A 16,997-nucleotide genomic window follows, 5' to 3' on the forward strand; every position below is an offset into this window, starting at 1 on the left:
TGGGGGCCGCAGCGGCGCCGCTGAGCGCAGCCCGGGACGGGGCGCGGCCGGCCGAGATGCCGTGGTGCCCGGTGAAGAAGATCCGCAAACAGATCAAGCTGCTGCTGCTGCTGCTGCTGCTCACCTGCGCCGCGTGGCTCACGTACGTGCACCTGAGCCTGGTGCGCCAGGGCCGCGCGCTGCGCCAGCGCCTGGGCTACGGGCGAGGTACGGGGAGGGGGCGCGCGCCGGGGGCGGGGGCCGGGTGGCAGGGGCCCGAACCGCGCCAGGTCTGGGCACCGGCCGGACCCACCGGGAGACCCCTGCGAGAGACCCCGCCTGCCCTTCCTGGCTGGGCGATATGGGGGCAGGGGGCGCGGTTCGGCCCGGCCTGGCCGCCCGATGACGTCAGTCGTGACGTGTGCGACCCTCCTGGGGAGCGTCCATGAACCTGGGCGGGCTCCGGGAGTCTGGCCTGGAGCTGGTAGTGACCGGGTTAACGGCGGCCCTTCAAGAGCTCGCCACCCCCTGCCCGGCTTAGCCAGCGCAGGCGCCGGTCAGTTTCCAAGTGCCCAGGTCCGGCGCCTCCACCACCTGCCTCCGGAGCAGGGCCTCAGTTTCCACATCTGCTCCTGGCCCAGGGATCCAGCCTCCCTACCCGGGGCTGAGTGGAGGGCACAGAGGGTGCAGTTGGAAGGCTTCCTGGAGGAGGTGCTCGAGGGAAACCTGTGGTCAGGGACTGGGATGCCTGTGTGATAGGGGCAGGTATGGTGACCGGGGTGCAATGTGGGGAACCCTGAGCCCTGCACATTCTGCCTGCCGAGTTGGGGGCAGATGGTGAGCCTCATCACAGGCAGCAGTGAGCCTCTGTGGGAGAAGTCCGCTTAGCCAAGGGCACGGGCAGGCCCGGGCTGGGGACCTCTGACGCCAGAAGCTGGGGAAAGAGCATTCCAGACGTGGCCGAAGGTCCTGGTGGGAAGGGGAAGGGAGGCAGAGGGCCCTAGGCCCGCAGAGACTGAGGCATTGTCCCACCTCCTCACAGACCAGACATTATAGATGCCTCATGGCATCTTGGGCCACCTGAGGGACCCGAAGCTCCCAGCCCAGCCACTCCATGTCCTCCTCGTGTCCCTGGGCACCTGGCTTCTCGGAGCCTTTGTTGGACCCCAAGGCCAGGGTCCTGCCCAGCACCCCCCACTCCCCCCCCCCCAGGGTCCATGCGCCTCAGCCCACTGCCCAGAGACCCTCACCAGGCTCGGCTGGTAGGAGAAACCCCACCCCCACCCCAGCTGTCAGCAAACAGGACTTCAAAGCATGACCTGGTAACACAGAACAAAACCATCATCCTGCGCCACATCTGTGGTTTTCCAAGCAGCCACAGGCCTCCGCAGTCTGACTTCCTGAGCGGCTGAGTAGTCTGGGCCCCCAGGAGGGGGTGGAGACGCAGGAACCCCCCGGGTCTGAGCGCCCCACAGCTCCCACCCAGCTGGGAAGCCTGGTCAGCTGGTCCTCACCTTCCTGGTGGTGTGGAGCCGTTCGGTGCTGGGAAATCAAAACCTCAGTGTGGCGGCTTCTGGGGGCCTACCCAGCCACACAAGGGGGCCCTGCAGCTCCAGCTGCCTAGCTCCCTCCGGGGCTCCTGAGAAGCTGAGCAGCTGGACACACCGGAGGCTTTCCTGGCGGACGGTCCGTCAGCACTGTGCTCACTTCCACCTGGGGAGGCAGCATTGGAGGGGACCTCGAGGGGTGCGGGGGTCTCCTTCCAGTGTCCCAGCAGCCCGGGCTTGCAGGCGGAGGTCCCTGAAGGCGGGTGGAGTGGGCAGGCAGGAGGCCCACCGCTGCAACGCCCTGGGCTTTGCTGGCTGGGCCCCAGGGCCAGGCAGTGGGAATGTGACCAGGGCTCACCCCCCAGCTGGAAGGGGGAGCAGGTGGACAGTCACTGCAGGGCCCCCCCCTCACCCCGAGCCAGCTGTGCTCACCCTCTTGTCCAGGATTCTGGCCCCCAAGTCTGGGCTGGGCTTCATGGGAGGGGCCCTGGAGCAGACGGGGCTCCTGGGGAGGGCGTCCCTGGAGGGAAGGGGTGGAAGGGAGACCACCGAGGAATGCGGTGGATTGTCTGGGTTCAGGAAGTAGAGGGTCAAGGGGGAGGGATTGGGATGGCGGGAGGCTGAGGTGGTCTGCCCCAGCCTGAGGGGGGACACGGGTGTGGGGACCAGGCAGGGAAATGGCCACAGGACCCAGGAAGGGCCCCTCAGTGGGACAGTCTCCCTCCAGGGCTGCCTCTGCCCCAGAGCCTCAGGCAGCAGGAAGAGCCTTCCCTCCTCCGCCCGGCGGCCGCCAGGGCTGCTACCGTCTCAAGCCAGCAGGTGCCCAGGGCTTGCGTGGCCCTCAGGACAGCACTGCTGGAGGCTGCCATTCACCAGGTTTTGCTGATGTGTCAGAGAGGTTAGCGAGGGATAAAATGGCAGTGGAACCCCAGCTTGCCTGACAGGAAGCCCCAGCACTAGCCCACAGCTCTCAGTTCTGATAAGGCAGATGCAAGCAAAGTGCCAAGGGAACCAGGAAGATGGGAGCCACTGCTGGAGCAGTCCTGGAGGGCTTCCTGGAGGAGAAGCTACCCAGGGAGGGTGGCCAGATGGGTACATGTGTGCACACATATGCACTAGCATATATGCTACTATATACACTAACATGTACACTAACATATACTGTAGCGTATAACTAGTGCTTGAAAACAGTAGTATCGTGCACACATGCTAATATGTAGACTAGCACACGCACCAGCCTGTACACTAGTGCATGCCCTGTCTCAGTTTCGCAGCTGCTAAAACAGGTGCCACACAGTGGGCTGCTTAACAGCTGGAACTTCTGGCTCATGGCATCAAGGGTAGAGGGTCTGCTTCTGCTCGGGGTTGGCATCTTCTGGCTGCCAGTGGTCGTCAGGGCCCTTGGCTTTTCCCTCACTTGGTGATGCACATGGTGGCATCTTTTTTCTCTTCTGGTTCCGTTGACCTCTGCTTCTGGCCGCTCCTGTTGAGTTCTCTGTGTCCGGCTTCCCTGGCTCTTGGGACTTCAGCCCTCGGCTCCCGCCCTCCCTCCTTCTGTGTGGGCCTCACCGAAGCCAGTGAGGTGCTGGTTACTGACGGGCTTGCAGCCACGGGACAGGGACAGGACCGTGGCAGGCCTTCGTGGGGGGCGTGGTTCAGTCCCCAACACTCTGTTATGAACAGTAGCGTGTGCACTAGTGTGTGCTTGCGTACAGAAGTATGCACACTCGAGTGTGTACACAGAACTCTCCCACTAGCAGAGGGGCTGGGAAGAGCCTGGTGGGGGCTCATCAGGCTCCCACAGAGGGGGATTGTGGGGCCAGGGCCTCGGGGTGGCAGGGGGCGCAGCCGTGGAAAGGAGAGCTTCCACAGGGCACGCTGCCAGCCTTCCTGCCCTCTCTGGCTCGTGGGAGGGGGACCCTAGTCACGCCCCACATGCCACCCTGCAGACGGTGAAAAGCTGACGGGTGTGACAGATGGCCGGGGTGCCCGGGCCGTGCTGTCCACACAGAGGGCCGAGGACTCCAGTGAGAGCCGCGAGGAGGAGCCCGCGGTGAGTGGCCGGCACGTGTGCCTGTGGGAGAGTACAGGTGTGCACTGCGGGCCGCCTGGCTGGGAGGGCGTGACTGGTTCGTACGGGGCCCCCCCAAGGATGCTGCAGACACACAGCCATTCCCTGCCTGGAGGTCTGTGTCGGGTACACATGAAGGGCACGTGTGTGCTGGCGTGTCTGGGGGGGGTGCGACCGATCTGCTTTAGGAGGCTGCACGTGGCTGGGGGCAGTGAGGTCCCGGGGCTGCGTGGCTGTACGTCATGGTAAATTGTGCCTTGAGGTGCATGGCTGGGTGTGGTGTTCTGTGTCCAGAGTGTAAATTGGGTATGTCACAGATTGTGTCTGGGTGTAAGGCAGGTGTGTGATGTGCGTGGCAGGAGCATCTAGATCTGGGGGGTGTGTTTGCACAGCCCCCTGCCCTGTGCCCATATGTGGGGGCTTGTGCAGCCCCCCTGCCCTGTGCCCAGATGTGGGGGGTTGCATGGCCCCTAACCTCTCTTAGCCCTCACCCTGAGACCCTTTCTCTCCTGCAGGCTGAAGGTCAGGACCCGAATATCCTGTTTCCCGGGGGGGCTGGGAAGCCACCCCCCCTGAACCTCACCCATCAGACCCCCCCCTGGCGGGAGGAGGTACAGTCTGCTCTGTCTGGGGTGGGGTGGGGAGGGGGCTTGTGCAGAAGGTAAGGCCGCCCCTCCCCCCCAGTACAAGGGGCAGGTGAACCTGCACGTGTTTGAGGACTGGTGCGGCGGGGCCGTGGGCCACCTGCGGAGCAACCTGCACTTCCCACTGTACCCCCACGTGAGTGGGCAGGCGCAGGGGTGGGCCCAGTGGGCGGGGAGGGCGGTGGGCTTTGACGTCAGCAGGTCTCTGCCCCCCTCAGATTCGCACCACTGTGAAGAAGTTGGCTGTGTCCCCCAAGTGGAAGAATTACGGGCTTCGGATTTTCGGCTTCATCCACCCAGCAAGAGATGGTGCAGGGCTGGGGCAGCGTGGGGGACGGGTGGGTCACTAAGGGCCCCGCATCTTGCCCCCTGAGCCCCTGTCCTCTGGCCTAGGCGACGTCCAGTTCTCTGTGGCTTCAGATGACAACTCTGAGTTCTGGCTCAGCCCCAACGAGAGCCCGGCGGGGGCCCAGCTCATGGCCTTCGTGGGCAAGGTACCCTCGCCCGGCCTGCCCGGGGCTCTGCCCTCCGCCCCATGTCTCCTGCGGCCTCAGTCCCCTGTCCCCTCCAGCTTCTCAGAAATGGGGCCTGGGTGGGGCTGGTGGCCCCCAGGAGAGGACGAACCCCTACCATCTCCTTCTGCATCACCCCCAGACCGGCTCGGAGTGGACGGCACCTGGAGAATTCACCAAGTTCAGCTCCCAGGTGTCCAGGCCCAGGCGGTGAGTGGCTGTGCAGGTGCGTGTGTATTCACACACGTGTGTATATGCATGCGTGTGTGTGTGTGTGTGTGTGGAGAGCCTGGCGACATCTCGCCCTGCACACGCACACTGCTGACGTGAAGCCGCTGCCCAAGTGTCTCCCCCCCCCCCCGGGGACAAGCCAGCCCCAAGAGCCCACCTGCCCCCTTCCCACGTGCTCTGTGGCTCCATCTGCTGGGTTCTGGGGCACGGGGGCCACGTCCCCCCTGACTCCTCGTGCCCCCAGGCTCATGGCCTCCCGGAGATACTACTTTGAGCTGCTGCACAAACAGGACGACCGAGGCTCTGACCACGTGGAAGTGGGCGTGAGTGTGGCCCTGCCCTCCCGGGGGTCTTCTGGGGACCCGCCTCCCCTCAGGCCCCACCGCTTCTCCAGGCTTCCCAGCTTTCCCCAGCCCAGAACACCCTCTGCCCATCTCTAGCAAACACTTGGGTGCAGGGTGGGAGGGAGGGTAATGGGGGGGGCGCAGGAGCAGGGTCCGGGGTTGGGTCTGGAGACACCAGGGGAGAGAGGTGAGGAAAAGCAGGGACAGGGCACGGGGGTGCTGACCTGCCCCACCAGGCCCCCAGGCTTCTGGGCCCCCTTACCCAGCTTTCCTGCTGCCCCCCCTCAGGCCCCCCAGGGCCCCTCTTGCCCCCATCTGCTGAACTTCCTGCATCCTGAGGGGCTGCCCACTGGGTCCTGCTCACACACACCCACCCAGGGAAGGCCCCTGCCCCTGGACCTGGCTCCTGTCCCCGACACCCGTCCCCAGGCACTGACCACCCCCTCTGCTCCCAGTGGCGAGCTTTCCTGCCCAGTCAGAAGTTCGACGTCATCGATGCGGCCCACATCTCGCTCTACACAGGTGCATGTCTGGAGCCTTTGGGGGGCGTGGTGGGGGCTTCCCTGGGGGATCTCGGGGATGGTTCTGGGCCAGGGCTCCCACACACCCCTCTGCTCCCAGACGAGTCTACCCTGAAGATGGACCACGTGGCGCATGTACCCCAGTCTCCAGCCAGCCACGTGGGGAGGCCTCTGCTGCGGGCGGAGCCCAGCGTTGACATGCTGCGGCCGGACCCCCGAGACACATTCTTCCTCAGTGAGCGGGGCTGGGGGGCGGGGGCCGGGGCCGGGGTCCGCGGGCGGGGGCTGTCCAGCGCTGGCCCTCCTCTCCCACAGCTCCTCGGTTGGAGCCCTCGAGCCTGGAGGACGTGTTAGAGCCGTGCGCCTACGCCCCCACCTACGTCGTCAAGGACTTTCCCATCGCGAGATACCAGGGGCTGCAGTTTGTGAGTGCCCCTCTGCAAGACCCCCGAGCCGCCCCCAGCCCCCTGCGGGAGACCCCTCCTGGACCCTGGTGGCCAGCCCTGAGCCCTCGGGTTTGCCTTCAGGTGTACCTGTCCTTCGTTTATCCCAATGACTACACGCGCCTCACTCACATGGAGACAGAGAACAAGTGCTTCTACCGGGAGTCACCTTTGTACTTGGAAAGGTGGAGCGGGGACGCGTGTGGGCACGAGTGTGGGGAATGTGTGGGGACGAGTGTGGGGTCGAGTGTGGGGATGTGTGGGCACGAGTGTGGGGTCGAGTGTGGGGATGTGTGGGGAATGTGTGGGGACGAGTGTGGGCACGAGTGTGGGGATGTGTGGGGAATGTGTGGGGACGAGTGTGGGCGGCCGGCCCGAGCTCTGATGCCCAGCCGCGCCCCCACGCCCAGGTTTGGGTTCTATAAATACATGAAGATGGACAAGGAGGAGGGCGAGGGAGACGCCGAGCAGGAGGTGCAGCGCCGAGCCTTCCTCTTTCTCAACCCCGACGGTGAGTGTCTTCCCCTCCGCCCGGGCCCCGCCCCTGGCCCGCGGGCCTGAGCCGAGCTCCCCGCAGACTTCCTGGACGACGAGGACGACGGGGAGCTGCTCGACAGTCTGGAGCCCACCGAGGCGTCCCCTCCGCAGAACCGGCGCCAGGTCCCCTCCCCGGCAGCGCACGACCCCGCCCCGACCGCGGCCGGAGCCACCCCAGTCCCGCCGACCTCCCCCGGCCCACGGGACAAGCGGCACCCCCGGCGCTCGCGGGCGCTGAGCTGGGCCGGCCGGGGCGCCCCGCCTCTGCCCTTCCTTTTGGGCCGCGCCGCGTCACCCCGCGCTGCCGCCGAGCATCCGCCCTCGAAGGTGTATGTGACGCGGGTGCGGCCCGGACCGCGAGCGCACCCCCGGGCCCCGGCACGGCTCAGTCCCCGCGGCGCGCCCTGGCCGCCCTTCCCCGGCGTCCTCCTCCGCTCCAGACTTCGGCCCAGGGTGCAGCTGCGGGCGCCCCCACGCCCGCCCCGGCCCCGCGGCCACAGGACCAGCGGCCCCCAGGCCAGGGAGCGGCGCGCGGACGCCCCCACGCGACCCCCGGCCCGGGCGCAAGCCACCCCGAGGGCCTGGGAGGGCCAGGAGCGCACGCCGGGACTCGCCGCGCCCACAGCCGACACGAACTCATCAGAGGCGTGGCCGGTGACCTCCTTCCTGAGCGTGTCCCAGGTGTCCGGGCCCCAACCGCCCCGGAAGGGCCAGGAGGAGGAGGAAGAAGGGGGAGAAGATGGCGGCCCCGGCGACGAGGCCGCGTCGGAGGACAGCGAGGAGGCGGCGGCCGGCCCAGGCACGCGCCGCGGCCGCTGGCGGGAGGACGCCATTGACTGGCAGCGCACGTTCAGCGTGGGCGCCGTGGACTTCGAGCTCCTGCGCTCCGACTGGAACGACCTGCGCTGCAACGTGTCGGGGAACCTGCAGCTGCCGGAGGCCGAGGCAGTGGACGTGGTGGCGCAGTATATGGAGCGGCTCAACGCTCGCCACGGCGGGTAGGGAGGACCTGCAGGCCTTCCCCGGGCTCAGCGGGTGCCAGTGGGACCTGGGCGGGGGTAGAGTGGGGGTCAGGACACGCTCTCTGCTGCTGGGGGCCCACCCCCAGGGCCTCACCCCGGGCCTGGCTCCCCCTAACCCCACAACCAACACCCGGACCTGGATCGAGGACGGATCCCAGCCCCGAGGTCAGCGGGGACTCCACCTGTGTCTCTCAAGGGTGGAGCTCAGAGCTCCTGGGCCCCTCCTCCACTGGGTCTTTGCAGCGGGATCTGGGCCCCACCCCTGCTGCCCCTCTGGTCTCCACATGGTGAACTGCTCTGGTGGGCACGGATTTGGACTCAGGGGAGCAGTGTCTGTGCTGAGCTGGGGGCGGGGAGAGCGGATAGAATCTGGACAGACAAGCCAGGAGGCCGAAGCAGCCGGGCAGGAAAGCTGGCGGAAGTGTGGAGGGCAGCAGGAGTCCAGGGTGCCTGGTGGGCAGGGCTGGAGAGCAAGGAGGCAGGGGCAGGTCCCCAGCCTTGAAAGCCAAGCTCAGGGCCTTGTTTTCTTGTGGGCAATGGCACGGCTCTGACCGTCTGTTGACACATCTTGCTGCCTGAAGTGAATGACCAGCAGGACTGGCACTGACCGGCTGGTCTTGGTCCGGAGCAAAGGCTCTGAGCATCCTGAGTGGGGCTCATCGCCCCGTGGGTACCAGGAGCCCTATTCAGTAGGGGTGGCCATGGCTGGGACCCCCACTCACCCTGAGCAGCCCCACGGAGGGAGAGAGAGTTGGGAGAACGTTTGGCCAGAAGGTCTCTGCCCACTGTGGGGAGGGCAGAGGTTGCAGGGAGGAGCCTGGGCCCTTCCCAGGTGCTACCCGGGCTGCAAGGGCGGGGCCAAGGCAGAACAAAGGCCAGGCCTCGGTCAAGGGCAGGGTCCTGTCTTCCAGGAGGAGGAGAAAGTGCGGTGTTGAGCAGAATGCAGGGAAGCCTTGGGAGAAGGAGCCGGAAGAGGCTCGGGGCAGCCAAGCCTGGATCTTGGCCCCATAGGACCAGCCCTCCAGCGCTGGAGGTGCCCCAGCCACCAAGGGGTGTGAGGGTGGGTTGGAAGGGGCTGCTTGGGAGTTGAGACCTGGGGAGGACTGGGGCTGTGCACCCCAGACGGGATACCGCAAGGATAAAAGAAGATGATGCCTCTGCTCTGGGAAGAGGGGTGGGGATTGTATGCTGACCTCGTGTGTGCACCCCGGGATGTGAGGGGAAGATGTGAGCCCCCAAATTAGAGACCATACTGCAAAAGGCCCTAGAATGCCCCGTAAGGAATTCGAACCCGCCTTGTGGGCAGTGGTGAGCTCTGAAAAGGTTTCTGAGCGAGGGAGAAACCTGCCTTGTGAGCGTGTGACACGGATCTCTCGCTGGGGGGGCGGGGAGGGTGGCAAGGAGACCCGTGAGAAGGAGACGACTGGCCTGGGGCCCGGCGGGACGGGGCGGACCGCGGGGTCGGTGTAAGAGCCTCGGAGCGTGACTATCCTACTTCCTGCTCTGCCCGAGGGAGGGTTGACGCGGAAACCGGGCCGGGCTTCCGGGAACTCCCCTGCGGGCCCGGCGGAGTGCGGGTGGAGGTGGGGGCCCGAGCAGCCGCGCTCTCCACCGTCCGCAGCGAGCGCGGCCTCGTTTGGGTGACCCGGCCCGCCCGCAGGCGCTTCGCGCTTCTGCGCATTGTGAACGTGGAGAAGCGCCGCGACTCGGCGCGCGGGAGCCGCTTTCTCCTGGAGCTGGAGCTGCAGGAGCGCGGGGGCGGCCGCCGGCGTCTATCCGAGTACGTCTTCCTGCGGCTGCCGGGGGCTCGCGTCGGGGACGCGGACGGAGGGAGCTCCGCGCCCGCGCCCGCCGCCTCCGCGCGCCCCGACGGCCGCCCGGAGCTCTGCCGGCCGCTGCGCCTGGCCTGGCGCCAGGACGTGATGGTGCACTTCATCGTGCCAGGTGCGCCCCTCTGTCGCGCGCGCAGGCTCGGGCCCGCGCCGAGGGTGGGGGGAGAAGGGCAGGGGAGGTGGGGGCGCGGGCCCAGGAGCCTGCCGAGAGGAAACGGCACCTCGGGTTGCGGGGCTCCGGGGCTGGATGAGGTTCTCTGGGGTCGGGAGCCTCGGAGTCGCGCTCAGTGGCCCCAATCCTCTCCAGTGAAGAACCAGGCGCGCTGGGTGGCGCAGTTCCTGGCGGACATGGCCGCGCTGCACGCCCGCACGGGGGACTCGCACTTCAGCGTCGTCCTGGTGGACTTTGACAGCGAAGACATGGACGTGGAGCAGGCTCTGCGCGCGGCGCGGCTGCCCGGGTAACGCAGCCTCTCCGGAGGCCCTGGGATGCAGCGCCTCTGCCCTCCCCCCCCCGTGCCCAGTCCTCCGCCCTGAACCCAAGGATGGGTGCTTGTGCCTGTCCCCCCAGGTACCAGTACCTGAGGCGAACCGGGAACTTCGAGCGCTCGGCCGGGCTGCAGGCGGGAGTGGACGCCGTGGAGGTGCGTGGGCCGGGTGGGGGCCGGGCGGGGCTCGCCGCGCGGGGAGAACCAGGCGGCTCAGACCTCGCCGGACCCCCAGGACGCCAGCAGCATCGTCTTCCTCTGCGACCTGCACATCCACTTCCCCCCCGGCATCCTGGACAGCGTCCGCAAGCACTGCGTGGAGGGCAGCCTGGCCTTCGCGCCCGTGGTCATGCGCCTGCGCTGTGGGAGCTCCCCGGGGGACCCGCACGGTGAGGCCCCGCAGGCCGGCCCCTGGGGTCTCTCCTCACCCCCAAGGTGGGCGGGGCCTCGTCAGTCTTACTTGCAATGCCCAGACCCACCCCCGGTGCTCCCCCAGAGCACTCAGGGTTATGCCAGGTCCCCGGAGAGCCCCTCCGTACCCCACAATCACGTGCAGATTCCTGTGTTAGGGTCTCAGCGCTGGAGGGGCTCCCCTCGGAGGCCTGTCCCCAGCCCCCACCCCAGGCCTCTGGGAGCCCCTTTGGGGAGGAGGCCTCGCAGGGCCGGCATCTGAGTGGCACCCCCCACCCCACCCCAGGCTACTGGGAGGTGAACGGCTTCGGTCTCTTCGGGATCTACAAGTCGGATTTTGACCGAGTTGGGGGCATGAACACTGAGGAATTCCGAGACCAGTGGGGGGGCGAGGACTGGGAGCTCCTGGACAGGTGAGTGCCCCCCACCCCCTCGGGACTGGAAGACCCCAAGCCCACCTCCTGAGATGGGGAGGGGGATTTCCAGGCCTCTCGGGGTCCTCAAGTGCTGAGAGGACTGCTGCTCTGGGATTCTGTAGGTCCAAAGGGGCCCTTGAACCCCACCCCACTCCCCAAAACCCAGTCACCCACCCCCCATCCCAGGGCCCAGCAGGCCCGGGGCAGCCCTGACCCCCCTCCTCCTTGCCCCCTCTCCCAGGGTCCTGCAGGCAGGGCTGGAGGTGGAGCGGCTCCGACTCCGGAACTTCTACCATCACTACCACTCCAAGCGGGGAATGTGGGACGCTCGGAACCGGAAGGGCTCCCGGACAGGCTGACCTTGAAGAGGGGTGTCATGACCCCTCCCAGCCCCCAGCCAGCATCCTGCTGCTGGGCTGGAGGCCGGGCTCTGAGCCTGGACACCTGGGTCCTGTGGGGGCTGGCCAGAGCGGTACAGGGGCCACCGGGCACTGGCTGCTCTCTGGCCCCGCCGAGGCTGCTGCCCCCTCGCTGGCCCCGGCCCCCCAGATGGCCGTCTTCACAGATCGGGGCTGGGCTTGGTCCCCACACTCTGTGCGATGATTTCTGTGAAATTTTGCTGTAGCGATGACATTGTTTTCAGGATTTCCAAGAGTTCTGTCTGTTCCATTTTTTATTCAGAATGAAATAAATATTTTTTTTAGTTCTGACTTGTCTTGTGCACCTAGTCCTCTTGGGAGGGCAGAGCTCAGTCCTCAGCGATGGCCGGAGAGCCCTGGGCCCGTGACTCCACCGCAGCGCACCGCAGCCCGTGACCTCCCCAAGGCCAGTCACCCTGCCCCGCCCGTGCCCCTGTGTGGGGCCTGGAGAGCCCAGGCGTCCTCCTGCCTCCCCGTGGCCTCAGTAGTGGGGGCCCTTCCTACAGTGCGAGCAAGAACGAGGGCCTCCTCAGCTCACCCTCGGCTTTGTGACGGAATCTGGGTGCTCTCCCGCCCCCCCCCTTCCCGCAGCGTGAAACAAGCCCTGTGCTCCCGGGCGCCTGCAGCTGGGGGCGAGGGGCGTGGGCACCAGCCAGGAGCAGGGAGCCTGAGCAGCTGCTCTAAACAGCATCGGGGTGCACTTGTTTTTGCTGCTTTCTCATGTCTCTGAAGTTCGGGGTCACAAGGGCACTGCTCTTCCGTGTCCCCCCGGCCCTCGGGGTCTCAGCCCCGTCTCGGGCTCCTGGCTGCGCAGGGAGCGGGCACTGCCTGGGGCCCTGCTGTGTGCGTCCTGTGGCTGCCAGGCCAAAGCGCCACACACGTGGCGGTTCAGAACAACACGCATGACTGCTCCGCGGGAAGCCTCCCAGGCAAAGCGTTGGCAGAACCGCGTTCCTTCTGGGGGTGCCAGGGCAGACGCTCTCCCTCGGCTCCTCCAGCTCCTAGAGGACGCCTGGGTTTCTTGGCTCACAGCCCCACCTCCACCTTTGGGTTTCTTGGCTCACAGCCCCACCTCCATCTTCAGAGCCAGGCAGCAGCAGCTCCCCCTCCCTCCCTCCCCCCCTCCACCATCGTCTCTCCTCGAGACCCTCCTCCTTGCTACAAGGCCCCATGCCATTACACTGGATGACCCTCCACGTTCAATCCCTGCGGTTCACATTCTCTCAGGTCCCGGGGATTGGGATGTGGTGTCTTTGTGGGACGTAATTCCAGCCGCTTCCTCGGTCACACACAGTGGGGACGAGGCACAGCTGCCCAGTGGGCCAAGCAGCCTCCCTACATGCAGGATCACCCCACAGCACGGACACGGGGCAGCCACAAAGGTGGAGCAGGAGGAAGAGCCAGAGGGACGCGCCGGGCGGCCCCGAGGACTCGAGACGTCCTGCCGGAAGGGAGGGCACTCAGCTCCGCGGCCTCTCCGCAGCCTGCCGGGTCCTGCTGGCCTGCGGCACACACGGAAGCTTCTGGAGGCTCCGCTGCTCCCTGAAGCTTTAGTTCAGACAGAATCGTCCCTACCCACAGGCGTGTCGGCAACAAGTGAACCACAGTGCGCTCGAGCACGCACGTCACCAAAACAGAGAAGACGGGGAAAGGAGACAAGAAATGTGAGCAACAGTCAGACGCAGCACACACGCCAGAGAAAGAACGGCCTCAGGAAACAAGGAAATGTCAAAGTTCCACACATCCGGGACAATACACACCATAGCTTAGAATCCACGTTAGGAAATGCTCATTGCGCCCGTCGTCTTTCCGGCGCCGTCCTAGTCCTAGGCCGGGGATGAGGCGACGAGCAACGCGCCCAGACCCGAGCCCCACAGGACATGGTGGGATGGGCTGGGGGGCGCAAGCGGCGAGCGCAGGAAACCGTCTCCCAGGTCAGCTGGTGGCGAGCGCCGCGGAGGAAAACAGGCCCCCACAGCAACCAGCTGAGCGAGGGTGCTGGCGTCAACAGAGGGGTCCGAGAAAACGGACCTGAAAAGGCCCGACAGCTGGGCGAGGGCTGGCAAAGACAGGCTGGGGAGGGTGGAGGCCAGAGAAGACACTGGAGGGCGTTTTAAAAATCTATGATAGAACGACATAAAAATGACCTGCCAATCTCCCTGGTGACGAGGGACACGACTCCCAGGAATGAGCCTGGCCCTGGCAGTGAGGGATTGAAAATGCCACTTGACCAAAAGGGGGAAGAAGGAAAGGCAACAAGCTGAGGTCACGGAGGCTGAGAGATCCCGAATAGAGTCGAGAGGCTGTCCTGGAGGTTCCTCTCACACAAGCTCCAGCTAGATATCCCAATGTCCACAGTAAGCCAGGCCCTAACCATCAGTAGTCCCCAAACACTGATAGTCTATAAAAGATGCACTCACTAAGTTTTATCTCTCAAAAACTTAAATCCACTTGAGTGTTCCTATGCCAGACAAGTCCTAAAACCCAGAGGCAATAGCCTCTTTAAGATCAACAATCAGATGCAGCCCCCTCCCCATACTGTCGACACCCCCTTTCAGTATTAACAAGTTAGGGTGCTCACATCCTAGACACCCCTGCGGATGGAGAAAGAGATTAAGTGAGAGGGAAGGGTAGCAACAAACAAGATAAGATTTAGCAAACGTCTATGAATACTGAAACATTATCTAATTATATGCATATTTTTGGATGCTGGGGTGTCGGAAGGGCTGGAAGGAGGTAGATGACGGGGTGGGTCTGTAGCCTGTGGCATCCCTTCGGGTTTGCTCTAGAGCTGCTCCGTGCCCTGTGACTTGAAGGTCTCCACCTTTCTGTATATTCCTTGTATTGCACAGTAAGGAGAGAACTGAAACTGTGCAACTGTAACCCGTAATAATTTTTTAAATTACCTATATAACTGCTTGTTGAGCTGTACATCGAGAGATGACACCTTTCTGTATGTATTTATATTTTACAATAATGGAAATGGCTGAAGTTGTGGAACTCTGACCCATGACATTCTCTGAGATTTGCTAACTACTTGTGAGATCGTACATTGAAAGTTATCACTGTTACGTGTATATGTTAAAGTTCACAATTTAAAAAAAAAACGATCTGCCAACACTTGGGAAAGAAATGGAAAGGAAAATTAAAACTTTTACAGAAATAAAAGCCACTTTGGCAGTTTCAGAAAATAAGAACAGCTGTTGTTGAAAACCCAGCTGGGAACACAGAAGACAGTTTGGAGAAAAGCAGAGTGAAACGGCAAAGAACAAAAACAAAAGTGGTTCCCAAAGACACCACAGACGGTGGAGCCCAGACAGAGGCGAAGAGAAGAAATGAAAGACAAACAAAGCATGTTAGTGATATAGCAAAAGGAAACTTTTCTGAAATAAATCCAGGCCAGAATCTAAAGTTTGAGAAGTTGATACCAAAAAATTAGCCAATACACAGGCCAAGGGAGATGCCCGGCTTCAGGCAAAAGTCCCCCGGAGCCTGGGCAGCACCAGCCTGCCGTCCCCCCACCTGGGATTCGGCCAGCTCGGGGTTCTCCGAGGTGTAGACTCGGCAGGACAGCGGCCGCAGGGTCCCGAAGGAAACAGCTCAAGCTCAAGTTCATCCCAGTCGGGATGTCGTGCAACTTACATTCTCAAAACAACCAAGAACTCAGAGCCCCTGGCATCCGGGATCCAACCAAAGGACGGGACACAAACAGACGGCTCCCGTGGGGCAGGGGCGACGGGAAGGCCTCGCAGGAACCAGGGAATCCGTTTTCAAACAAGACTAAAGCTAAACAACCAAAGAAAGCAAACATCAGAAGTCGTCCCTCTCCCCCCTCACGAAGAAGCGGCCCAGACCCAGCTAGGGGACACCTGGGGCTTGCCAAGGCCCCCAACCCACCAGCACTGTCTCCGAGGCTGCTCCCGTCAGAGGGTTCTCTGTGCACCTGGGCTCTGAGCCTCTGCGTCCGTGTCGCGCCTCCTGGGGCTCCGGGAGGGTGCACTGACCTGACCCGGCACACGTGAAGCACTTACTGGGCAGCAGCCCCAGGGAGCGGCGACCACGAGGGGCCATGGGGGCGGCAGGGGTTTGCACTCCTCCAGTGACGGGGCGCTCACCACTGGGATGGGGGTGGGCAGCCACTTCACTGCAGCCCCCTTCCCGCTACCACCAGGTGGAGGCCTCTGCGAGGGTCTCCCCACGTCTCCTGGCTCCACCCTGGAGCCTTTAATTCATTCTCCTTGTAGAGACAGTGACATCCTCCTGAAACCTAAATCTGATGATGTCGCTTCTCTGCTGAAAAGGACCCGAAAGATTCCAGTGCTCTCTGCCCCGCTGGCCGCTTTCTAACCTCCTCTCCGACCATCACCATCAGTCCATGGCTGTGGCCACACTGCTCCCTTTAGGGTCCTCCTTTCAGGTTCCCGGACCCCCTGCTGTCCTGGGCGGCCTCGCTGGGTGGGATGGTGGCCCTGTTCCTGCCTGTGCCCCAGGCCCCACCCATAGACCAGGCCCTCTGCAGAGCCCGGCACGGGGCGCTCAGCACCCGCTGGATGAGCCGCAGGTGACGGCCAGGTGGGCGACACTGCAGGACGGGAGGGCGAGTGCACCCCGAGCCCCCCTTTCCCAGCCCCACCTCCCGAGTCTGCCAGCCCCCTGAAGCCCCTCCCCCAAAGTCTGCTTTTTATCCCCGACGCTCTCGAGGAGACCACCATCTGCCTGGGGGTCCCCACCTCTTCCCCCCAGTAGGGCTCCCAAGCCCGAGGAGAGGGCCTCACCCACAAAGCCCTTCCTTGCCATCTGCAGGGCAGGGTCCAAGCTGCACCCCGGGGCACCCCCACAGCCCCGGGCCTGCCGTGGGTGGGCATCACCCCTTGTGGCCCGTAGGATTCAGCTCTCTATCCGGACTGCAGCAGAGCTGCCCGCACAGGGCTAAATGCAGGTTCCCAGGCCCCACCCAGGCAGCCTTTCTAAGGCCCCTGGCAAGTCCTCACCTCCATAAGCACCAGGCCCGGGCCGTGTCCTGCTCCCACCTGCCCCCCACCCAGCACCTGTCTCCAGGGGAGGGGGCTCCCGGGGCGCTGCTGCCCTGGCTGGCGGTGGAGCGGGGCTTAGTTACCGGGGATCTCACCCGCCCCAAGTCCCGGGGCTGAGAGCGGTGAGGACGGGTCCAGGGCAGCCATGGAGACAGGGTCTCGGCTGGGAGCTCAGCAGAGCAGGCTGTCCGGGGAGGCTCGGCCCAGCTTTGGGGCACCCGCAGCCCCCCATGCCCCAGGCCATGAGCGGGAGGGAGACCCCCGCAGAACAGGCCCTGCGGCCCACAGGCTGCTGCACAACCGGCCTCAGGGTCACCCCCCCACCAATGCCCCTGCTGGGGACCCCCACCACCCCTATGGGGTACGCCAATCACCGCCCCTGCTGGGTGTCCCCCACCCCGTCCACCCCAGGCCTTCGAGGCTCTCCCAGCCCCAGCCTGGGTCCTGCTGCCAGCCTGGCCTCTGCAAGGCTCTGGGGGCCCAAGTGGACCCCAAGTCAAGGGCGGGCCCGGCGAGCCAGGCGTGCTCGGCGCCGCACAAACTTGTC

General features: G+C 64.6%; 1 protein-coding gene and 1 long non-coding RNA gene across 5 annotated transcripts; one reads left to right on the plus strand and one right to left on the minus strand.

Annotated features, from left to right (window-relative positions):
- Positions 1–2: 2 nt before the first annotated feature.
- Positions 3–11,708, plus strand: B4GALNT4 (beta-1,4-N-acetyl-galactosaminyltransferase 4). 4 transcript variants are annotated; one of them, XM_037840983.1, is made up of 20 exons: positions 3–207; positions 3,476–3,579; positions 4,113–4,208; positions 4,282–4,377; positions 4,460–4,550; positions 4,635–4,735; positions 4,896–4,963; positions 5,229–5,307; positions 5,784–5,850; positions 5,950–6,084; positions 6,165–6,274; positions 6,377–6,477; positions 6,703–6,803; positions 6,870–7,827; positions 9,512–9,795; positions 9,991–10,144; positions 10,255–10,327; positions 10,407–10,560; positions 10,869–10,995; positions 11,240–11,708. In XM_037840983.1, exons 1-20 carry the CDS (start codon positions 57–59, stop codon positions 11,355–11,357), a joined length of 3,168 nt encoding a protein of 1,055 aa, XP_037696911.1. In that variant the 5' UTR covers positions 3–56; the 3' UTR covers positions 11,358–11,708. The 4 variants fall into 4 exon arrangements, with proteins under 4 accessions (XP_037696911.1, XP_037696913.1, XP_037696912.1 ...); XM_037840985.1 differs by having other exon boundaries at positions 18–142; positions 4,113–4,119; XM_037840984.1 differs by having other exon boundaries at positions 70–207; positions 4,113–4,119.
- Positions 11,709–13,073: 1,365 nt separating this feature from the next.
- Positions 13,074–15,771, minus strand: LOC119538833. The gene is made up of 3 exons (XR_005217655.1): positions 15,315–15,771; positions 15,060–15,203; positions 13,074–13,538 (listed from the first exon to the last, which is right to left on the minus strand). It is a non-coding gene; the product is annotated as an uncharacterized LOC119538833 (long non-coding RNA).
- Between the last annotated feature and the right edge of the window lie 1,226 nt (positions 15,772–16,997).

Source organism: Choloepus didactylus, chromosome 6, assembly GCF_015220235.1.
Source record: "Choloepus didactylus isolate mChoDid1 chromosome 6, mChoDid1.pri, whole genome shotgun sequence".
Classification (NCBI taxonomy): domain Eukaryota; kingdom Metazoa; phylum Chordata; class Mammalia; order Pilosa; family Megalonychidae; genus Choloepus; species Choloepus didactylus.